The sequence below is a fragment of the Falco peregrinus genome, chromosome 7, assembly GCF_023634155.1.
Source record: "Falco peregrinus isolate bFalPer1 chromosome 7, bFalPer1.pri, whole genome shotgun sequence".
Taxonomy (NCBI): domain Eukaryota; kingdom Metazoa; phylum Chordata; class Aves; order Falconiformes; family Falconidae; genus Falco; species Falco peregrinus.
In genome coordinates, this window is record NC_073727.1 from 42,986,146 (window position 1) to 43,007,362 (window position 21,217).

General features: G+C 40.3%; 1 protein-coding gene across 15 annotated transcripts in view; it reads right to left on the minus strand.

Moving 5' to 3' along the window:
• Positions 1-4,604: 4,604 nt before the first annotated feature.
• ARID1B (AT-rich interaction domain 1B) overlaps positions 4,605-21,217 on the minus strand; it is a 335,994-nt gene continuing 319,381 nt past the window's right edge. For 11 of the 15 annotated variants that reach the window (XM_055810915.1, XM_055810907.1, XM_055810906.1 and 8 more), the window contains 8 exons: positions 20,789-20,927; positions 19,288-19,460; positions 17,496-17,646; positions 16,368-16,484; positions 14,720-14,816; positions 10,693-11,482; positions 9,706-9,836; positions 4,605-7,702 (listed from right to left, as the gene is read on the minus strand). In XM_055810915.1, coding sequence (XP_055666890.1) covers positions 5,990-7,702; positions 9,706-9,836; positions 10,693-11,482; positions 14,720-14,816; positions 16,368-16,484; positions 17,496-17,646; positions 19,288-19,460; positions 20,789-20,927 — 3,311 coding nt within the window. In that variant the 3' untranslated portion in view covers positions 4,605-5,989. The remainder of the gene's footprint in view (positions 7,703-9,705; positions 9,837-10,692; positions 11,483-14,719; positions 14,817-16,367; positions 16,485-17,495; positions 17,647-19,287; positions 19,461-20,788; positions 20,928-21,217) is intronic. The other 4 variants (XM_055810916.1, XM_055810912.1, XM_055810910.1 and 1 more) reach the window with 1 other exon arrangement.

A 21,217-nucleotide genomic window follows, 5' to 3' on the forward strand; every position in this document is an offset into this window, starting at 1 on the left:
TTTCTAGCATGTCTCTAATAGTTTTTCATGTTAGATAATCATGTATCTTTCCCCTGGCATGATAATACACAAACTTTCCTTTTTAAAATACTCCATAGTGGAGCAAAAGTCAGAATGTTTGTCCTTCAGGAATCTCTTTGCAGACCTGGATAAACATTGCAGAGATGCCTGAGTCATTAGGGATTTACTCTGCTAGCTAGGCAATTCCACCCCATCACCCCTTTCAATGTAAATAACTATCGTTAATTAATGGAAATGCAATGTATACTAAGGAACGACAGACCAAGTAAATTAACAAATGCAGGGTAAGATGTCATAGCCCTGTTGAAGGCATTGGATGAGGATCTTGCTCCTTCGTCTCATTAGTTTAGGTCAGTTAAAAACACTGAAGTATAAACCTAGTTTTTTTACACTGTACAACAGCATTGAAATAAAATACATTTTAGACTTTAGTTAGAATAAGTGATTGGAATCACAAATCAAGTCATTTAGGCATGTGAATAGCTGGATTTGGTATGCAGTCCAGAACAGCTGTCTCCTGTACCCACATCTCCTGACAATCATGGAAAGGAAGGCCAGACTTCAAAAACCCATTTCTGACTCTGCACAAATAAACAACTGGGGGTGAATTTAACAATGAAGACAATATTAATCCTTCCTCATTCCTGCTGTCTTGGCGATTTGAAAGGTAAATATAATTAAGTAAAAACTGAATTACCAGTCTGCATGTGGAGGCTCATTTTTTCCTTTGCCTTCCCTTTCCTTGCTCCTCCTACTTCTTAAAATCTCTTTTTACTTCCTTTCCCTTTATACCAGCCACCAGTGAAATACCAATTTCCCCTAGCTTGGTTTAATTATTCATTTCTTTTGAATGACCCAAATGTAAAAACAGAGCAGTGCAGCAGGGATGCTTTTCTTTCAGCTCTTTTCTTCATGTTTTACCTCCCTTTATCTAAATGGCCACATCTTTTCTCCCTTTCCTCCCTCAGTACTTTTCTCTTTCCTTTCCTCAGACTAAATAATCCTTAAAAAAGTCTTTGTGAGGGATGGAAGGAAAGGAATTGGGCACAGGAAGTGCAGTATTTCATAATGAGAAAACAGAAGGGGCGAACATCCAGGAATTTTACAAATTATCCTGAGGAAAATTAAATTTGCAGGTGGTATGGGGCCATGTTCTAGACCAGGGGTCCTCAAACTTTTTAACCAGGGGGCCGGCACGCGGATGCAGTGGCAGGCAGTCATCTGCGGCTGCTTGGTTCCCCCCCAACCCCTGGCGGGGGGGTCTGTAAATACGGGGGGCCGGACTGAGGACTCTGGGGGGCCGTAGTTTGAGGACCCCTGTTCTAGATCTTTGTGATTTCACTCTGCTGCAAGAGTTGTACCTTACCTGCCTTTTCAGTTTATTATTGCTCGTTTCCATTTTCTACTGTCTCTGCCTGCAGTTACTTGTTCATGACTTGGAAAATAAGCTTTTTGCAGCAGGACTGCTTTGTGGTTTTGTGTGCGAGTGTGGTTTCCACATATTTGATGTTACCAGGTTGATGGTGATAAAAACAGAAGTCATCATCCCTCTCTGGAGAACTTGTCTCAAAATTTGAGACTGTGCTCCTATTTAAAACAGAAAAGACTTCTGTGATAGTGCTATTACGGTGTTTGGGCCATGGGAGCGTACTGTTTCTTAGGTACACCAGTACTACTGCTTGCAGAGTAAGGAACCTACACACAGATTCTTGAAAGGGTGAACTAGCTGTGTGCCACCTCAGTTCAGTTCCCGCATTGCCAGTTTAGTGTCAAGTTAGCTTGGGCATCTGCACTATGCATGCTTACAACTCTTCCTCTTGTAACAGGGGTTCAGGTCATTTTCTTTGCTACTGAGTAACATTGAACAGCAGCTCCAGGATGAGAGTGAAGCATGATGACATGGGTTGTAAGACACTGGAAATGAACCCACCCCCTGCAATGGCCAGTCTTTTTTGGGATGGGAGTGTTTGTGCCATAAATAACAGCTACACTTGATTATTGCCAAGAGGTGTTTTTACATTATTTGTAAAATAAGAGGTGTACCCGGCATTGCACTGTAAAACTGTTGTATAGGAATCAATGTGGAAGATATGCATATGCTTTTGCTATAACGGCTCTCTAAATAAGTAAATCTCTCTTCTGGATGTATCCAGGCCAAAAAGGTAATGGTGTCACAGTAGAGATGTATGGCACAGAGTTCACCGATTGTGGTTCTAGAACAGCAAAAACCAGCAAAAAATGGAAGAGAAAGTGCACAGGCTTTTAAGCATGTGGATCGATTTTTCTTCTGCGTCCTTCCTTTTGGGTAGCTGAAACCATGGTGTTTCCGAGCAGGATGTTTTCATGTGTTGGTTTTTTTTTTGCGTTTTTTTGTTGGGCTTTATTTTTTAAGGATACCATAGGACATCATTATGTTAACAAGAAACAAAATCATTTTTTCCTGCAAGAGGCGATAGGCATCTTTTAATTTCTGAAGTAACTCTAAAGGTCAGTTATGATTCGGGGACTCTATGTATCTCATTGCTGCCCTTTCAATCTATAAGCAATTAGCTCTTGGGCCTGCCAAAGAAACAGGTAGGGTATTGATACATATATTAGTAAAATACTTGTGTTTGACTACTGCCCAAAATACTAATTGGCTGCTTTCCCCTAAATAACTCATTGCATTTTTAAAATTTCAAATATTGCACCTTCTTGTTGGTACTTGTCTGAGCTTCACTACAGAGTATCTGCGACCACATCCACACAAAAATGTAGAATTTTTTTCAAAACCTGAAACCCAAAATACCTCTTGCAGGAACAATACTAACAGCAGCTCAAGCTTGTTCAGGATTCAGTCAGAACACACCAAGTTCAAAAGTCTCACGAGCAGGTTTGCTCCAAAGGCTTAAGAGAACGTTATGGGAGAAGTGAAATCAGATGTAGACAACAGAGGGAACTGGAGTCTTTACGCTTTACCTTTCTTCTGGTAAATGTTCTGTAATACTAACTAGTGATTTAGATCATTTACTCCTACTGTAACAACATAAAATCTTATTCAGGGAGAATCTGCATTATTAACTTTTCCCTTCCACTCTTCCAGTTCTCAAGCTAGTTCTTGGCCCAACTGGAAAACTAGCTGCACCGTTAGATACATACGGACGTGATGTGGCCGGCTGGGTGTTTATTCCCCACTACACTGTTTAATCAGGCTCAGAGCAGTCCTGAATAACATTAGTGTGCTGCCTTTGACAGCTCGCGAGAGTTTTGCCACAGGTGTAGTTTCCCCCAGAGCACTCTGGGTCCGAATGCTGAAGAGAAAAGAGAACAGACGTCCTTTCTTGTCCTTGATAGGAAAGGGGTGAGGAGTATTGCTCAGCAGAGGGTTTATTTAACAGCTTGCTTGTATCCATGGGGTAATACCAGGCAGTAAAGTGTTCGAAAGAAGTACGTTTAGCACGGGATACTACTTCCACACTGCCCAGTATTAAGCTGTAAAAATCATCCCTGAAATACACCTCCTTCCGTGATGAAGAGTTGTAAGTGGGTTATAATTCACCCTGTATTTCTGAATGCAGTAATATGCAAGACAAAGACTGACCACTGTGGCAGGTGATGTGGGAGTGGAGAGATTACTGAGTAAGAAAAGCCAGAAGGAGAAATTGCTTTTCATGACGCTAGGGAGTCATGTTTCAAACTTGGCTTATAATTGTATGTACTTTACCTGTCTCTGAAATTCTCTTACATATATTAATATTATAGCAATCTATACGAACAAGATGGGCAGTATGCCAAAGGGGGCTGTAATTTTCAAGTACCTTCGTATTGTTATTGGAGAGGGGAGGAGGATATCCACTAACAGTGTAATTATGTGGCAATTCCAGGGAAATTGATTATTATTAGCTTTTTATGATCACACTAACAAAGTCAATGATCCAAGATGAAATAGCAAAAATTAGCGCTTGAACAATATTCAGCAACAAGATATCACCAGGTGAGAGTGGATGTATCTGAAACCAGATAATTCCTGAAGCTGAAATGGCCATCTCCCACCAATTATAACGATGGATGTGCTCTATTAAAACCTGATCCACTTTAATGGGAGACTCCCAGGATAAGAGGCCATGTAAGTATGCAATGACACATACAGTATCGAGAAGTGGGTGGGTGTTTATTCTAAATACCCACATCACTGGGGTATTTGCACCTTTAACCAACAAAGAGAATTACAGGTAGTGAATACAGATCGATTTCTTCAAGTTGGTTATTGCTTTAACAAAATCTGTCACTTTTTCTAACACCCGTCCTCAGTCCCCCAAACACACACGGAGACTGGATACCTGCATAGTCAGAACTATCATTTGCCAGCCATGTCTTCCCCTTTGAGGCTTTGTGGTTTTATAAATAAGAATTAAAAACACTTCTCTGTGATGCAAGAAGGCTCTTCTAGAAGGAGAGCGAGTTGCTGCAATATGGTAGTGTAGCATTTTTGAAGGTCGTAATAATAAAGTAGGGGGAAAGAATAGTCATTATTGCTCTTTCTTGTAATTACTTTGCTTTCTGATATCCCACACTGCAACTAGAACATTATTCAAGAACACCCATCACAGTGCTTAACAAGATTTAATGTACATTTATTCTTAACATGTGGAACATATAAAGATTTTATACTGAATAAATGAAATTCATTAAGCCAGAGGAAAAGGAGGAATTTACATCAAGTTTTTTCTTTTTTTAACTACATTATCTTGAAATACAAATGCAGATTCTTGTCACTGAAAAATCTTTGAAGTTGTGTTTCTTCCTTTTTTTTTTTTTCCTGTATATATTTTCTTTTGTCTGTAGACTGGTAACCATTTTCTTAAATCAATCCATACGTAACCATTTCCACACCTTGATTTATAAAGCAAATTGTGATCGGCTGCTCTCCCGAAATAGAGCATGACTTTATACATACAGAAACTTGTACATTACCCTCAGTTGTTGGTTTTCTGTGTTGGGTTTTCTCTTTTTTCTTTTTTTTTTATTTTTTGGAGATATGGCCCAAATGAAAGAAAAAATAATTCTACTATCACTTTGTAGATACCACATCATGAAAAAGAAACTAAAAACTTTGTACTAAAAAAAAAAAATGAGGGTATGTTTAATGTACAACTTCTATATACATCACGGCCCTTAGGCAATAAAAAAATATTTTAAAAAATGATTAAAGGAATTGTGAAGAACTGTCATTGTGGAAGGTCAAAAAAAACCCAGATGTAGACAAGACAGTTCTGGTGAGGAAGCAATTGATGTTTATCATCAGGTTTTGTTTAAAAATCTTTTAACTTGACTTTTTTGTTTTGTTTTGCTCCTAGCCTAATGTAACCATTTCTCCTGAGGAGAAACCAGTATCGTTTTGTATTTTGACTACTGACTGACACCCTCCTTGATCCCCTACACCTACATCACTATAATCTTCTATTGCACAGAGCTTTGGGTGATGGTATACAAGTTTTTTTTTATTTTTTCCTTATTTGAAAAAATAAAACACACAGGAACTTGGTATGTTGGTTATTTTTCACCTTTTTGTTTCAAAGTGGTGAGATTTTTTTCCCCATCATACAATGGTTTGCCATAACATTTTTTTTAAAAAGTCACTAGTTCGCTTCCCAAAAAATATGCAATACAAACATGGAAAAGAACATTGAAAAGGATAATCTATGGAAAAAAAAAGTGTGACCTTTGAATGTACTAGACAGCAACTTTGGTTAAAAAAAATAAAATAAAAAGATGTACTTATACACATAGACAGCAAATATTAATTTCATAACTGTTCAAATTAATAATTTCTTTAATTCCCAATTGGTAAATAGTGAATGGGGCAGAGGAGCAAAGATTCTTTTTTTTTTTTTTCCTTCTTCCTACGTTGGATAAACAAGAACAGAAAACAGCCAGTTATATGTGACCCTCTAATCTCCACTCACACATGCTTGGCTTCTCACTTATGTCATAACTGCCCAATCTGAAAAAGTACATCACAGATGACAGATGCAACCAGAGAGTTCAGGACAGCAGATATTGAGATATCCAGCAAACGACCCTCGTGCAAAAGGAACTCTGAGCGGTTCTCGTCCACTCTCGCCATGGCCAGCAAGGCCTTGGCTGCCCTGCACATCATGTCTACACTAGGCGGCTCCAGAGGTGGAGGCTGCATGTGCATGAGGTTATGCTGGCTCTGCTGGTACTGGGCCATAGTGACCCCATCCTCCAGGAAGCTTATCAAGTTTCCGATGCTTCCCTTCTGCACAGCTATTGCCCTTGCTGCTAATGTGTCCCCCTGGGCAAGGTTCGATAAAAGCGCCATGGACATTTCTCGGCAGACCGGGTTTTTGCGGTCCCCAACGTACCTAACTAAAGTAGCGTAGAGTTTCTCCTGACGACTGAATGGGGGGGTGGCCAAGATAAGGTCCACGTTATTGTCCTGGATACTGAGCTTACACAGGGTCTCCAGCACAAGTCTCTGAGGCGAAAGAACTGAGTTGGGCCCCACGGTTGGAAAAGGATCCTGTGCCTCTGCAGACGGGCACACCATCCAGTGCAGCAAGCCATCCAAAATTGGCAAACAGATGCTTTCTGTGTAAGCAGACAAGTCTAGCTGCCCAGAAATGTTGGCTAATGTGACCAATGTATTATCCCTCAAGACCTCGAGGCAGTCCCACCACCACTCATCCTTGCTGCAGGCCACCCCTTTGTCCTCCTCTTCCTCTTTCTCGTAAGTCTGCGGTGCTCGCTTTCTTTCTGGATGCTCATGGTGAAGAAGGATCAACTTTCCCAGGATCAGCACCAAGCCTGGATGTTTGGACATTTCGGTGTCATTGCCAGGCACAAAAGACAAGCTACGGACGATATTTGACACACAGATGCAGCGTTTGGCCAAGGAGTCTTGCCAGTGAGTTATGGTGCATAGAGGAGTCTCATCCCGGCTCCTTGGCTCATCCTCTAGCAGTTTAATATTCCGGTGGCTTTTGGCTTGGTGGATCCCAAAGGGAAATTTACTGCTCTCTGTTTGGGAACCAGAGTTTGAGTCTTCAGGCAATGCTCCTGGCCGAGCTGAGAGGACATCATCAATGGTTGCTGTTATACTTTTTTCTTGCTGTTCCTCAGATTCACTTTTCCCCTCGAGGTCCTTCTTTTTGCTTGGAGAGTTCAAGGGAGGAGGGGCTTTCCTGCGTGGAGGAATCTCCATTTTGCTTTCAAAGTGAGTCTGGATATGCTCAGTTGTGTCACCACCACCAAGCTGCCAGTGGAGAAGTCCACTATCAAATTCCTGAACACGTCCAAGTTTGTCAGATCGGTCAACAACAAATAGATTATTTTTCTTTACAATCTTTATTGGCAGCTTGTCAAATTTACTGGCTTGTTTTGGCCTCTCACCTGGTTCAGCAATGGCACCAGGAGTGGAAAAAACAATGCTCTTTTCTTCTCCTTCTACCTTTTCATCCTCCCCCTCCTCCTCATCTTCATCAAAATAGTCAATACATTCGTCGTTCTCCTCTTTTCCAGTATCCTCTGCCAAGGGCTGGCTATCATCTTTCTTGGCTGCTTTGTGATCAAGTGCTTTGTGGCCTGGATCTCCCACTTCATATTCCATAAGGATTCCAAAAATGTCAATCAGGCATTTTCTAAAATATTCTACTAAAAGCTCAAGAAATCCAGACAACTGAGGGGAGAAGAAAGAACATAAAAATCAGATAAATATTTTTGTCTGCACAGAATTTTATTAGGAACACTGATGCATATATCTGTGAATATCTCCCTCCTCCTGCTGTGCACTTGTGACTAGGTCCTCCATTATGGAAATTAATCAAAGGAAATTCTTCTAGCATCTGTCCAGACAGTATATAATGTCAAACTATCATGGCTCCATTTACTTAAACCGTAACAGCTACGAGAAGTACAGAACTTTATTTGTACGTCTCCTTTAAGATACAGTAGACATATACCCTAGCTGCTCTGTCCCCTTGGAAGTTTCCAGTAGTCTTCATTTTCTGTACAGAGTACTGAAATTTAAATGCACTTCATTTTTCTGATTTGTACTTTTATTAGATGCCTAAAGTTTACAATTCTTCCTCTCCCCCTTTGTGTCTCAGTCTCTACAACCAACTGCCCTGTAGGAATCTGCAGATCAAGGTCTAGGTACTGACATCTTAGAATAATATCCCATCTCTATTGGAATAGTTCCATTTTTGCCTGGCGATATTTAAAAATTGTTACTGGAGCCTGCTGCTGTAAGTCCCCTTCAGAAACAGTTTTCATTTAGGTTTAATCCTCTTAATTGACTTGTAATCACCTTCTTATGGAAAGGCAATAGTTGGACTTGCTATTAATTTACCCTCAGTGACTTTATTACTAAAAGTTCTTTGTTATGAGTTCAGCCTGATTATCTGGCTTTTAGTGGTTTTTTTTTGAATCGTGGGCTAACAGGTTTTCAGCAAAATGTATCCTTTTGTCCATTCTGTATTCTCTTATGATTGCCAAAACCTCACAGAATTAACAACAAACTGATGCTTATGAAGAGCAGGAATTATCAGCCATCATATGGAGTCCTGACTGCCATTGGAAATAAGAGTCCGAGGCAAAAATAACAAAAAATATGTATATTTAAAATAAGCCTGGTGTTCTGTGCAACTTGCACAGGGTGCATTAATGCAATTTCTAACAGAATTCAGAGATTCACCTCGCTTAACTTCAAACACCTGCAACAGTTACACACCCAGCCTAGTTGTCTAGATTCCTTTTATAATCAATGGTCTTTTACAGGCCATTCCTAGGTTATGATTCATCTGACCTATTTTAGGTATCTGCTTCAGGATGAGATGAATCATGCTACAGATATCCACAGTTCTAAAGTTAGGTGGGATGAAATGTACCATTTGTGCCTGTATTTTAAAAAAAGGTCATTATATTTAAAAAAATATGAGTTATGCTATTAGTAACCAAGGAATGAATGGAGCAGAGAAACTGAATATTTAATTTGTACAAATTTGAGATGATGTGCATTATCAGCATGCCATCTATTACTACCACCTAACAGGCCAATGATTAGAGCAGGGCTGAAAAATGCTGGGAAGTACTGAGGCAAGAACACACTGTTACATTTCGTGTTACTTGCACCCCGTGGACAGACAGTGGATTTTAGCCTTAAAATTGTCAATCTGGTAATTCTGTGCAAACTTAATTTACTGGAAGAAGAAACCAAACAGAAAATAAGCAATTAAAAACCATCCCACAGCCTAGTGTAGAACTACTGAAAAAGATGAGTAGTCACCAAAAGAGCCTCAAATCAGTTTAAATATAGTTTTGCAAAGCCTTTTACGAAAACACAAGTTAAGCAAGATGACTAAGATATTGCTGTTTTCTGGGACTGTATTTGTACCATCATGAGTGTGTATTTACACATTAGTCCTCTACCAGTGCTAAAATTCTTATATTCCTACATGCTCCCTTCTACAAGAGAGACCCTCCTTTCAGGCTTATTTCCCCTATTCAACCTAAAGCTCTCTCCTGTTGCTCACTGTTACCGATCATGACCAAGGGACATTTTGCAATATTCCAATTTATGGTAATTATAATCAATTTTAAAGGACTTCAGAATTTTTGTAGCTATCTTATTTCAGTTTTGCTTCCTTGGAAAGTTGAGAAGTATACTGCTTTCCCACCTACCTGAGAGAGGTTGAAAGTAGCGACAGTGCTGTCATCATACAGAAGAATATTAATAGTGTCTAGCGCCCAGGTACTTTCAGCCAAAAGACCAGATTTAAGAGACATCATCACTCTCCAGGCCTCAGGAGTTACTGGAGAAAGAAGGAGACACAAAACAGTATTAGTGCATCCTCAGAGACCGTTCATGAGTTCTGAAATATTAAACTGTGATATTCTGAGGATGCAGAATTTAAATGAAATTGTTACTGAAACAGCGGTTAAGACCCTGCTTTCACCACTTAGTCCTGTTCAGTTTTTCTGTAACTGCTGCTCAGCCTTAATACTGGAGAACATCTTAACAGGACCATTCTTCCCAACTTTGAAGCCAAAATAAAGGTACAAAGTTAGAGAAGTTGACTAAACCAAATAATCAGTAAATAAAGGTAGAATACTCTGTCAGGAGTGTGGGAACTTGAAGTATGGGAACTCGAATGTATGAAATGTAACAGGACTTCAAGATAAGAAGATACTTGGGAAAGAACAGGGGGAGAAACAAACATGACAAATAATAGGGAATAAATAAATGGGCCATTCAGGTGAGGCAGAGACTATAACTACACAGCAGAACAGCATGAGCTTCCATGGAACATGAACACAGAAAGCTTTCTCAGCTAAATATTGTATTGGTGATTTAACAGATGTTCTGTAGGACCTTTAAACACATACACATACCATTTGGAAATCTGAGACAAGCTTCATTCTTAATGCACTTCTGGAGACCGGAGGTCTCCATATAAAATATTGCTTTAATTTCATGTCAGATTGTCTGGGATGAGTTTTACCCATCATCCTCACTGATGCATATGTTATTACATTTTTATTGAAGACCATCACATTATAGTTATCAAAGTTAACTGTCACAATAGTCTTAAAACATAAAAGAAAATAAAAATCGAAGTCCCTATCTCACAACCTATTTCAGTATTAGTCTTCTGTTTTGATGCTTACCAATATCTTTTGAGGTAATCTTTCGTCTTGGTTTTAAGACTGGTTGGGATGCTTCTACAGAGCCTGGAGGGAAGGTAATTTCTCGCCTAATCGGTGGTGGTTGGGGTGGAGGTCCTGTGACCTGTGACACTGGAACTGTGGGTATAACCTTTTGCATCTTCATGGAGGGTAGGAAAGGAGACTTGCTTGGAGACATACGGTTTTCCAAAGAGCGCTGGAAGGATGCTGGACTTGGAGCTCTAGAGATGTGGTTTGGCATAGAGGGTGGCGTCTGGTAGGATGACTGAGGAGGTCTAGTGATAGGCTGCATGGAAGCTGAGGATGACATATAAGAAGGCTGACGTTGGTTGACGTGAGAAGGCCACTGACTCTCGTGGTTTATCCTCTGGTCAGGTACCATCATATCATCAGTGCGATTCATCCCTGGATATGGTGGGGCCTGTGCAGGGCCTCCTGGACCTTGTCTGTTCTGGTAAGGGTAAGGCATATCATTTCGTGTTGGCCACATGTTCTGCTGAGGACCTTCACTGGAGGATGATGACTGCATGGGGCCACCAATCATCTGGGGAGGTATTCCATGCTGCTGCATTTGTCCTGGGCCCTGCATCCTCTCCCTGTTATACGGATATGGATACTGTCCCTGCATGGGCCTCCTGTCAGGCCCTGTGTAAGCGTTGCTGTACTGGTTATACATTTCCTGTTGCTGGTTGCCATACTGCATGTTATACATATCCCCTTCATGGCGTTTGGCTGGAGGCCCATACATGCCATCCATGTGCCGCTTATAGTTCTGAAAAAAAATTTTGGAAAGAAGATGCATCACTTTTACTCCATACACAATACAAATATATTGGCTGGAAGCTCATTTGAAAAGCTGAAAGCACTTAGCTCTAGAGGGACCGTGCTGATTCCAGAGTCAGGCACACAGTGCTATGGTTAGGCTTGATTCAGTGCTTTCTTTTTAAGCCTGTTTTGCTGTGCTTATAACTTAATATTAAAAGGAAACTTACCCTTGGGCTAAATTTTCTTATGCTTGGTCTCATTTTCTCCCTTTCCCTTTCCTATCTGTCAGATTAAATTCCACTGGTCATTTCAAACATGCACGAAAAGGCAACGTCCTGACCAACTAAAATACTTTCGCTTCTTTTTCATGCTTAGTCTACTAAGAAGAAAAATATTTTAAAAATTCAAAACCACTCAGTGAATATTTTAAAGTGACAGGCACTGAATAAACTCTTAAAATAACAAGATATGCTACAAGCATACGTGTCTGAAACACTGGATCTTATGACAGGGCATAGGCCTACACACAGTAAATTTATTAGTATGAGAAAACATGCTGTTGCATTTGCTACTCTGTGTAATTCCCAGGACCACGGTCCTGTTTGGGCAACCATCCCTCTTCCAAAATCATCCTAATCACATTTAATTTACTGTGAGATTATTACAGCAAATGGTCACATCCAAACGTTCTGTTCTAGTTTATGCAGGTTCTTACCCTGCTGATCAGTAATGAATTAAGCAATGTAACTAACAGCTGCCACCTATGGTTTATTCTCTCTTTGTTTCTCACTCTCTCAAGTGGGGGATGTGTGAGGTAAGCTGTTTCACCTTGGGGGAAGTTTAGCTGTTTTTAAATCATACAAGCTTGTATGTATTTATGTTTAAGATGGCAGAACAAAAAAAGACATGTTGCAGTTTAAGAGGTAAGGTTTGCAGTGGCCCTTAGTTCCTGTGGGAGTTTGTTCCACAGTTCAAACCACACTGAGTGCTCTGAAGCAAAAAATGTGAATTAAATGGGTGATTTTTGAATATATGATCTATGATAAACTCAAAGTTATGGCTCCCCCAGAAACTGTAGCTCAGCCACGCTGCACAATGTATACTAATGTACCAGAGTTAAGATCAGACAAAATTCTGTATGTATTCAATATGGGTCAGTTAAAACAGCTCTGGGATTCATAAACTCGTCTTCCAACTTTGGTGCGCATAAAACCACAACTACTGTATTGCATGAAAGTATTTTTTTTTAAACTTGCTACAGAGCTGTCTGGCTATCTGAGAAATACCTATTTTCAGCCTTATATAAACTACTTGCTGTAGGCAAATTCCACTCTTGGGACCAATTTTTATGTTAAGAACTGACTTGGCAGTTGCCACACCTAAAAACGTGGTGTTTGTTTTGCCACAGTGACTCAGAGCGCTTAAAGTAGACACTTGGGAATGAAGCATGTGCCTTTGTAAAAGTAGTTCATCGCTCTTGTGTATGTAGTGGCAACATGCCTAATGGTACCCAATGCTGAGGGACAGTGATGCACCTGAACTCCCCCTCCTGTGTTCAGCAAGAGACTGAGGCTGCACAATGTGTGTCTCTCTCCACCAGGGATATGGGATTCTGAGACCTCACAGAAGACAAAACGACACCAACACAGGTGACCTGCTGCAAAATAGCTCTTAGGGAATAAGCATTTCTACGGGAATTGAAAAACCCAGCTCGACGTGCTTCATTAGCCCCAGGAGGTCATGCTCCAAGCACCTCCTTCCCAGGTCATTCCCTACAGCCTTCAGGCTGTAGATGTAGCTTTGAAAGGGCCATTTTTCACGTTCTTCCTGTACCACTATAGAGTGAAATGTAGGAAATTGAAAATAAACTAGTGGTAACCTAATCCCTAGCTAAATGAAGAAGTGGAATCCTCTGAGAGGGAGAAGCTGAGGCCAGCCGGGATCCTTGCCCTTCATTCTTCACTGATTTTTTGCATTAATGCATTTTGCATTCAAGAATCATTGTACAAAGCATATAAACAGCACTAAGGACAGGGCCAAGTATATTTTCCCGAATTCTAGCTGTCCCCTTGCTTAAATGAACATGTCGTTAACATATTCCCTGCACACATTCGCATGGAATATAACAAACTGTTCTGTTATGTATATTTGCAATTTCCCCACTAAATCACCTAGACTGCTAGCATATGCATAAGGAACAATGGATCAGTTTTTTGACTATGCTATTTTAGGGATGTTATGAACTAAAGAGATAAGCAAGAAATTCTGAAATTGAAATTTATATACATTTTCAGTACAGTCCATCCTAAGATTGCCTCTTTAAGGTTCCTCTCCGCTCCCTGAATTTCCTGCTAAAACTCTATCCCAAACTGAAAAGGACTACCTGAAATTGGCTGCAAAGTAGCTTACATTTTAATTTTTATATTATAATGAAATGCTTTCTGTTTTGGAAGCTAACTTCAATTACTGCATGACTAGAAATGAACTGATAACACGCAAGATGAAACTGATCCTCCTGAAGTCAGTGGAGTTTTGCTATTGACTTAAAAGAGGGGATTTTGCCCACAAGGTATTAATGATACACCTAACAAAAAATATTAATAATTAATATAATTTGTATTTTCAAAGTTATTACACAGTTCGGGAGACTGGAACATACCAATGTTTAAACTATTTTTAACACTAATAATGTTCCCTCTCATGTATTCGTACCCTATTTTTACTAGCGGTAACATGTGGGGACTATGCCATCTGATCTGTATTAAAGATAGGTATCTCATATGAGCCATCAAAGCATTCTGAATAATTGAGAGTGCTGCATGTTCTGCTTTGTTCCGGTTTTCTGCTGGGTTCACTTGGCTGCATGACATTAAGTTAAGGCCTCTCAACCTGCCAGCCAAGCAGCTTTCCCATTTGCTTCCGGAATTGAGGCTGCATCACTTTACTAGCCTGCGAATTATACTTTCCTAGTCTGCTGGTTATTAACTTGGGACAATCACTTGATACACATCCAAAGCCACAGGACATCTGTTAAAATTTACACTCTTCCAGTGTAATGAATGCATTTTCCTATAGCTGCACATACACTGCTTATTCATATGGACTGTGATTTTGACCAGAACTACAGGGCCCCTCTGTGCCAAAAGACAACTATTGTATAAACACATTTTTGAATGTATACAGAATTTTGGGTTGACATTTATTGAACAAATGTTATGAATATAGCCGTTTTCCTCTTTCCTACCTGCTGCTGTGGATACATTCCAGGCTGATGTCCTCCATATGGTGGCTGTCCTGAGGGAGGTCCTTGTCCTGGATACTGCTGCCCATACGGTTCATGCCTAAAACAAAGCATTCAAATCAACACTTAGAGCTGCTGCAATTTCCAAGCCACTAGGAAAAGCAAAGTACTCTGATGATCTTGCACCTTGAAGATATTTGCCATTTGGAAACAAGGTGAAGGTACAATGCGGTATGGTCCTGAGCCAGATGTAGTAAGCTCTGCTGGAGCTGGTAGTGGAAGGAAGGAGATAAAGCAGATAGAAGAAAGGAGGAGCAGTGAAGATGCAAAAGAGAGATTTAGAAGTAGCACTCAGGAACGGGAATAGGGTATGGTCAGCAAAGATGTAAGAAAGGCAGCTGCAGCCACTGGGAACTCATCTTAGGTAGAAAAGTATCTGATGTACAGCTCAAAGCCTGCAAGTCAGAATTCTTGTGTTTTATCAAGTTAGTCTCCAAGCAAGCCACTTTCTGGATTATTAAAGAATATTATCAATAGTTAACTGCTAATTTAAAGTGAAATTGTGATTTTAGTCTGACGATAAGTGACAGAAAGCGAGTACAAATTTCATTACAATATGTAACATTTAAATACATCATCACTGAGTAAAACCAGAACTCATGATTTTGGTAATGTTCATGTCATTTTTGATTAAAGCTACATAATGAAGCATACAAAAAGGAGGCAGTTATGTTGCACTGGGAAACTTACCTGTGGCCTTTAAGACCTTTGAGGAGCACTATAGTGCAACTGCAATATTTTTAGCACATCTGAATGAAATTTAGGTTGCTGAAATGGAGTACTTGGAAAGTGTTAAGACTGATAAATAAGTAACACTGTATTTCGGACCAAATAATTCCTCTCTGTATGCTACCAGTTAGAACACATCTACAGCTGAAGTATAATTATGGAAGTAATATATCAGGGAGAGTCAGAGAAACAGAGGACTGGGGAATCTGACACATTAAAAGAACTAATGGGACCCAATTTTTCCAAAAGCATAGAAAACTCACATTTTTTGAGTTGACCAGACTGAAAGTAATAGCTGTTCAGTATCTCCTAAAATTATGATGCGGATGGAGAGTAATTACCTAATGCCAGTTAAAAAGAACAATGTAACTGATAGGAATTGTCTACGGTTGTCTGAGATGGTTCATGCAATAAGATAAAACTGAGCGAAGGTACATGTATGTTATACATAAGGGAACACTTCCTAAATGTTTAATTTGTTAGTCACAGGATAACCACGAGCCAGGTGGAGCTCTGAAAGCTTCAGAACTGGTGTCACTTAATGCTGCTCTGGAGAACTTGGGCCTATAAAATGTGTTCTAGTTCAGTACTGGCAGGGAGATACACAAGGAAGGACATATACTCCACTTCTAACATCTCTGATTCTACAGCTACAAAAAATCAACTGTTTCACCCAAGCCTCCGCCCCTCCCTCTGGCCCCCCTCAAGAAACTGAACCAGCAGTAAAAGCCTAAATAAGAACAGACGAAACAGAAGTAGCACACCAAGAGGCCACGTATTCTGTCTATGTGCTCTCACAGAGGCTGCTAGCACTCGTTAGCAGGTTATTGTAGATATTACAAACAGAGAAATCAGTGTTCACCTTTGCTGGCCAGGGTAACGATTAGGAGAGTACATGCTTGGGTCACTGTTTGAAGGCACCATGTTGCTTTGACCAGGTGGTCCCATACTGCCTTCAGGACCCAGCCCATGATCCGACCTAAAAAATGACAAAGGAAACCTCATTCTGTAAAAAGCACTTATTCTCCAAAATTGCCAACAAAATAAAATAAAACACACCCCTTAAAGAAAACATTCTCTTGACTTATCACCTTCCACTGGAACCCTTAACTCTCGCTGACTCCCTAGCAATGTGACCTATTGAACAACATGATTACACTTGTGTTGCTTTACTCACCTACTGCTTCAAACTACTGACTGAAAACTACTCCGCCGTTACACTAAAAGACCCACACCGCACAACTTTGGCTAGGCTACCATCAGGAAACGAAACCTGAAGCTAAAGTACACAGCCTAATGAAAATAAAAGTAGGAATACAGCCATAGCTGCAAAACCTACCAGAATACTTAATATAATGCAAACATTCTCAAACCATTCTGCTTGCTATATACTAATGCTTAGACATCAGTGATTTCACTGATTATTTTTTTTTGTCCCAAAGCCTTTCCTGGGATAAACAAAAGAGGACCAAATTTTTTTTGCGTGTACTTCACTGAAAGACAAACTTACGAGGATCCTGATGGACACACTGCAAGACTGGTGCCCCTACAGCTCAGACAACAGAATCCAGATTCTCCAAAGGCAATTCACTAACAGACCACAAACCGGACATGTTTAGGCTATGCATTTTGTTTTTGATGAAAAGCCCACCAACAACTAACTGCTCAGGTGAAAACATGGCCAGCAGACTAACTCAGGTGCTACTTTATGCCATCGCAGCCCAGCCCAGCCCAGCCCAAGGCAGCTGTCAGACACCCACGTGCTGATCTGCTGCAGCCTGAGTGACTTCTAAGGTGCGACAATTCCTCATTATTGATTTCTGTGAAGAGCTAGACTCAGTTATTACCAGTGGTTTGACTCCCAGTTACTAACATGCTGTACGAAATGTAGGCTGCTACATTCTCTGCAAGGTGCAATGGGAAAATGAGAAGGGGAGAGACAGCATAATTTTCACTAATGGGCTTTGCTTTTTCATGAAGATTGACTCACCTCCTGTCATAGCCACTTCCATAAGAGAACTGCTGTCGCTGGCTCATGCTCATGTTGGACATTGCTCCAGATGGACTCTGGTTATACATATCTTGTATTCCACTGTTAGGCATTTGTCCAGGGGTCATGAAAGGCTCATTGCTTCCAGGCACTGCAACAATAAGGGAAATCAAATATATTATTCTGGGTGTTTGAAGATATCTTTCTATTAAATGATGTATTTTAAAATAACGTTCAGATCCCTAACACTGCCAAGGAGAGTTAGCTGGTGTCTGACAAGCTCTCAAGGGTCTGATGAGAACACATGAAGCAGCACCACTACCGAGATGATGGTTATATTAAGGAGCTGCAAGCGAGGAAAGTAATCTCATCCTATGGAACTGAGCTCATCAGGCACCAGGCAGTTTCTTTCCTGTAGTCCTCATAGCTGAGGATGAACTCACTCTTGCTCTTTTCACCCCAAACAATGCTAAATATGAATGCAAATGTAAACCTTACAAAACAGATGAAAGCAAATCTCCTAGTTTGGATTATAAGGCTGTCAGAATCAGGCTCTTTTTTTCCCCATAAAGCCCTCATACATACATGTATACTGTAATTTAGTTATCGAAAGGATACTGTGTCTCAATGTAGCTTCTCAAACAGGATGGGCGTATTACTGGATATAAATCCCCAAGCAAACAGAGGGAGATAGTCTATGCTTTAGTCCCTCACAGTAGACACTGAACAGAGACATTTCTGTTTTGACAGGATACATACGTGAAACATACAACAAAGTGTAATAAACCCACTTAATCTCACATGGGTATAAAACCTAAAGTGACTCTAAGGCAGAGAGGGTTTTCCCTTCCTCCAACTGTGTTATGCTAGTGTCCACAGCCCAGGCAAAAGGATTTAAAAGGAAGGTTTAAAACAAAATCACATCAGATTAGCCACATCTTTTAAAGCATCTCCCCACTTCATCACCTATCTATCATCCCTGATTTCTGGACATTTTCTTCCTATTCCTTCCTTTTGCTCCCTTTTAGTTTCCACTTCTTAAATTTCACCTCCTCCATCTGCTCTTCTCTTTGCAGCCATTGTGAGCCCTGCTTGTCTTTTTTCCTCCCACTTTCCTATATATGAGGCACACAAGATTGATTCATTTTAAGCACACTTTACAAATCTGCTTTTACGTCCACAAAACCATCTGTAGGTTAAGTGCCAAAAAGGACAAGTCAGGGTTGACATGAATTTTCATTTTTGCTTTCTAAAAATAAACTGACTTTGAGTGTGTTTATCACCTTTTGTCAGGGGCTGTCCCATTGAGAAAAAATTAGCTTTCCTATTCTGAAAAACAGGTAAACTGAGACAGAGAGCGTTAGGAGACTTGCTCAGTGCTGCACAGTGAAAATTCAGTTCAGCCCCATTACAACCAGGCATGTTGCTTTTCACTACTTCACATTCTTAACACTGAAGTCCAGCATCTGATTTGCAGAGTAACTAACCACCTTCAAGAAACATAGGGCGCTGCACAAAATCTAACCCTATGAATTGATGCCATTTCCTGAAATGTATTCCTACAAGCATTTTTAGGATACTGTCAAGTCTAAAATAAACAGTGTGACTTTGAGAGGGGAAAATATGACCAGCCCAGAATGAAACACAATTGTATTACAACTCTCTTCTTGCTACAAGGATACCATTTTACCAATGGTAAAATCACCAAAGTTTAAAAGCTCATTCTGATGACTAGAACCTCTGGATTACATAGAAGTAGGGAAGAATGCTTAAGCTCCCACAAAGAAAATACCTTTTCTCATTCCACCGAAAGGATCTTTATTCGGCTCATATGGCATCCTTCCCATCATATCTGGCATGTTTATTCCCTGCTGGTATGGTGCATTTGGCGTCATGGAGTTTCGCTTTGGGAATGCTGAATCACTTACATCGGAAAAGGGATCATGCACACTAACTGCGCTGTTTCTAGCAGATGAGAAAAAGGAGGCATTAACATCATCACGTAGTCATAAGAATTATGAAAACAGACTGGACTATAATACACCTAGCCCATGATGCTGTGGCAGTGATCAGTGCAAGATACATCCGAGGAAGATGCAAGAAATTTTCACAATGGACAATCATTTAAAAAATCTTCCCATTTTTTTCCTCACGCTTATCTGGCTACTTACCTTAAAGATCAGCGTTTCTAATCTAATTCAACTGTGTGTGTTCCTATTACTCATATAAAAGTCTAAACCTCTCTGAAATTTCACTAAGCTGTTTGCCTCACCACCCCAAGGCAGTGAGCTCCACAGATCATACGCTGTGTCAGAATTACTTTCTATCACTTTCATATTTATTACCTTACAAATTTACCAAGCACCCCATTGCACTCCTACTAGAGGAAAGACTAAACAGCAACACTTGATTTACCTCCCAAATAACATTTACTCTTAGGGAGAGGCACTAACCTTTATGACTGCAGCCAGCTTTATTCTAAAGCCCTTAAAAATTCGGCTTGGAAAATGGAGTTTCCCTGATAACTATCAGATTTATTCTTAATGAAAAAGATTTTTTTTTACATAGTGAATGAAAACTCATTCTGAGTTAAAGATGATTTTAAAAGGTTCTTGTTATCCTTTCTGCAGTATTACAGAGGGAGAAAAAAAGAACCTAATTATGTAAAGGTTGGGGTGACTCTGTACATAGTTCAGAGCTCAGATACTTTCCTGCCAAAGTCAACAAGAGCTTTTTTTGCTGGACCTCAGTGGGCTAAGGACCCTTAACAAATGGCAAGGCGCCTCCACTTCAGATTAAGCCAGTCTGTGTGACTTACAGGACACAGAACTGAAAAAGATCTCGTGGTCCGTCCAGTTGTATCCTCTGTTATCCCAACCACTGTTACTATATAAGCTTTTCATAATTTGAACTTAAGTGACACCTTAAAACCACACATTCCTCCTTCCTGAGCATGAATGGCTGGACCTGTATACCAGAGGAGTACAGGGTAGGCTGTGGTTCTAAGCTGATGGCTGGGTTCCACCTTCCTCCCCACTCTTCATATATGCGCATGACCGCCTTGGCACTGGTGCTTGTCTGATCCTTCTCTGGTGTTTAAAAAGCTAACGCAGCTCCTACTCCTTCCTCCCTTTCCCTCTCTCCCCCCAAAAAAGAAATAATTTTCTGCTGCTTTTAAGACTCTGACTGGTTCACCAAAGAATCAGATGAGTGCCTGAGCAGTTGGGAAAGACTGGCTTAAACTGTTGCAGAATTACAGCTAACAAAAAAATGAAGCAAAGCTCTTTTCATACCTGCCACCCTGCATAGGTGTCATCTGTCCATGAGGTGTTGATGCTGGTGTTGGGGGCTTCAAATCGCCTGGCACTTCTGTCATGGAATTACTACCAGTAGACTGTGGAGTCTGTGGGCCTTGCAAGGAACCAGAATTAGCTGGGAAAATAAAGAAAAAGGAAATATTATAAGGTAGCAGCCGAATTCCTGTGGAAATAATAATCAAGGAGAGAAACTGGTTCTTTCTCCCATAAGCCTGCTTATACCATGCATCTCAGTACTTTGTAACTTCTCCAAAATCCTCTGAGATCAGGATATGCTGTGCCGTAATAGCCATCATCTTTCCTAGAACCATGAATTTAATCTGCTGCCTGAAGCAACAGGAACAGAAATCATCTAGATGAAGGATCATTTAAATCAGAGGTCAGAGATACAAAGTTAACTGTCTG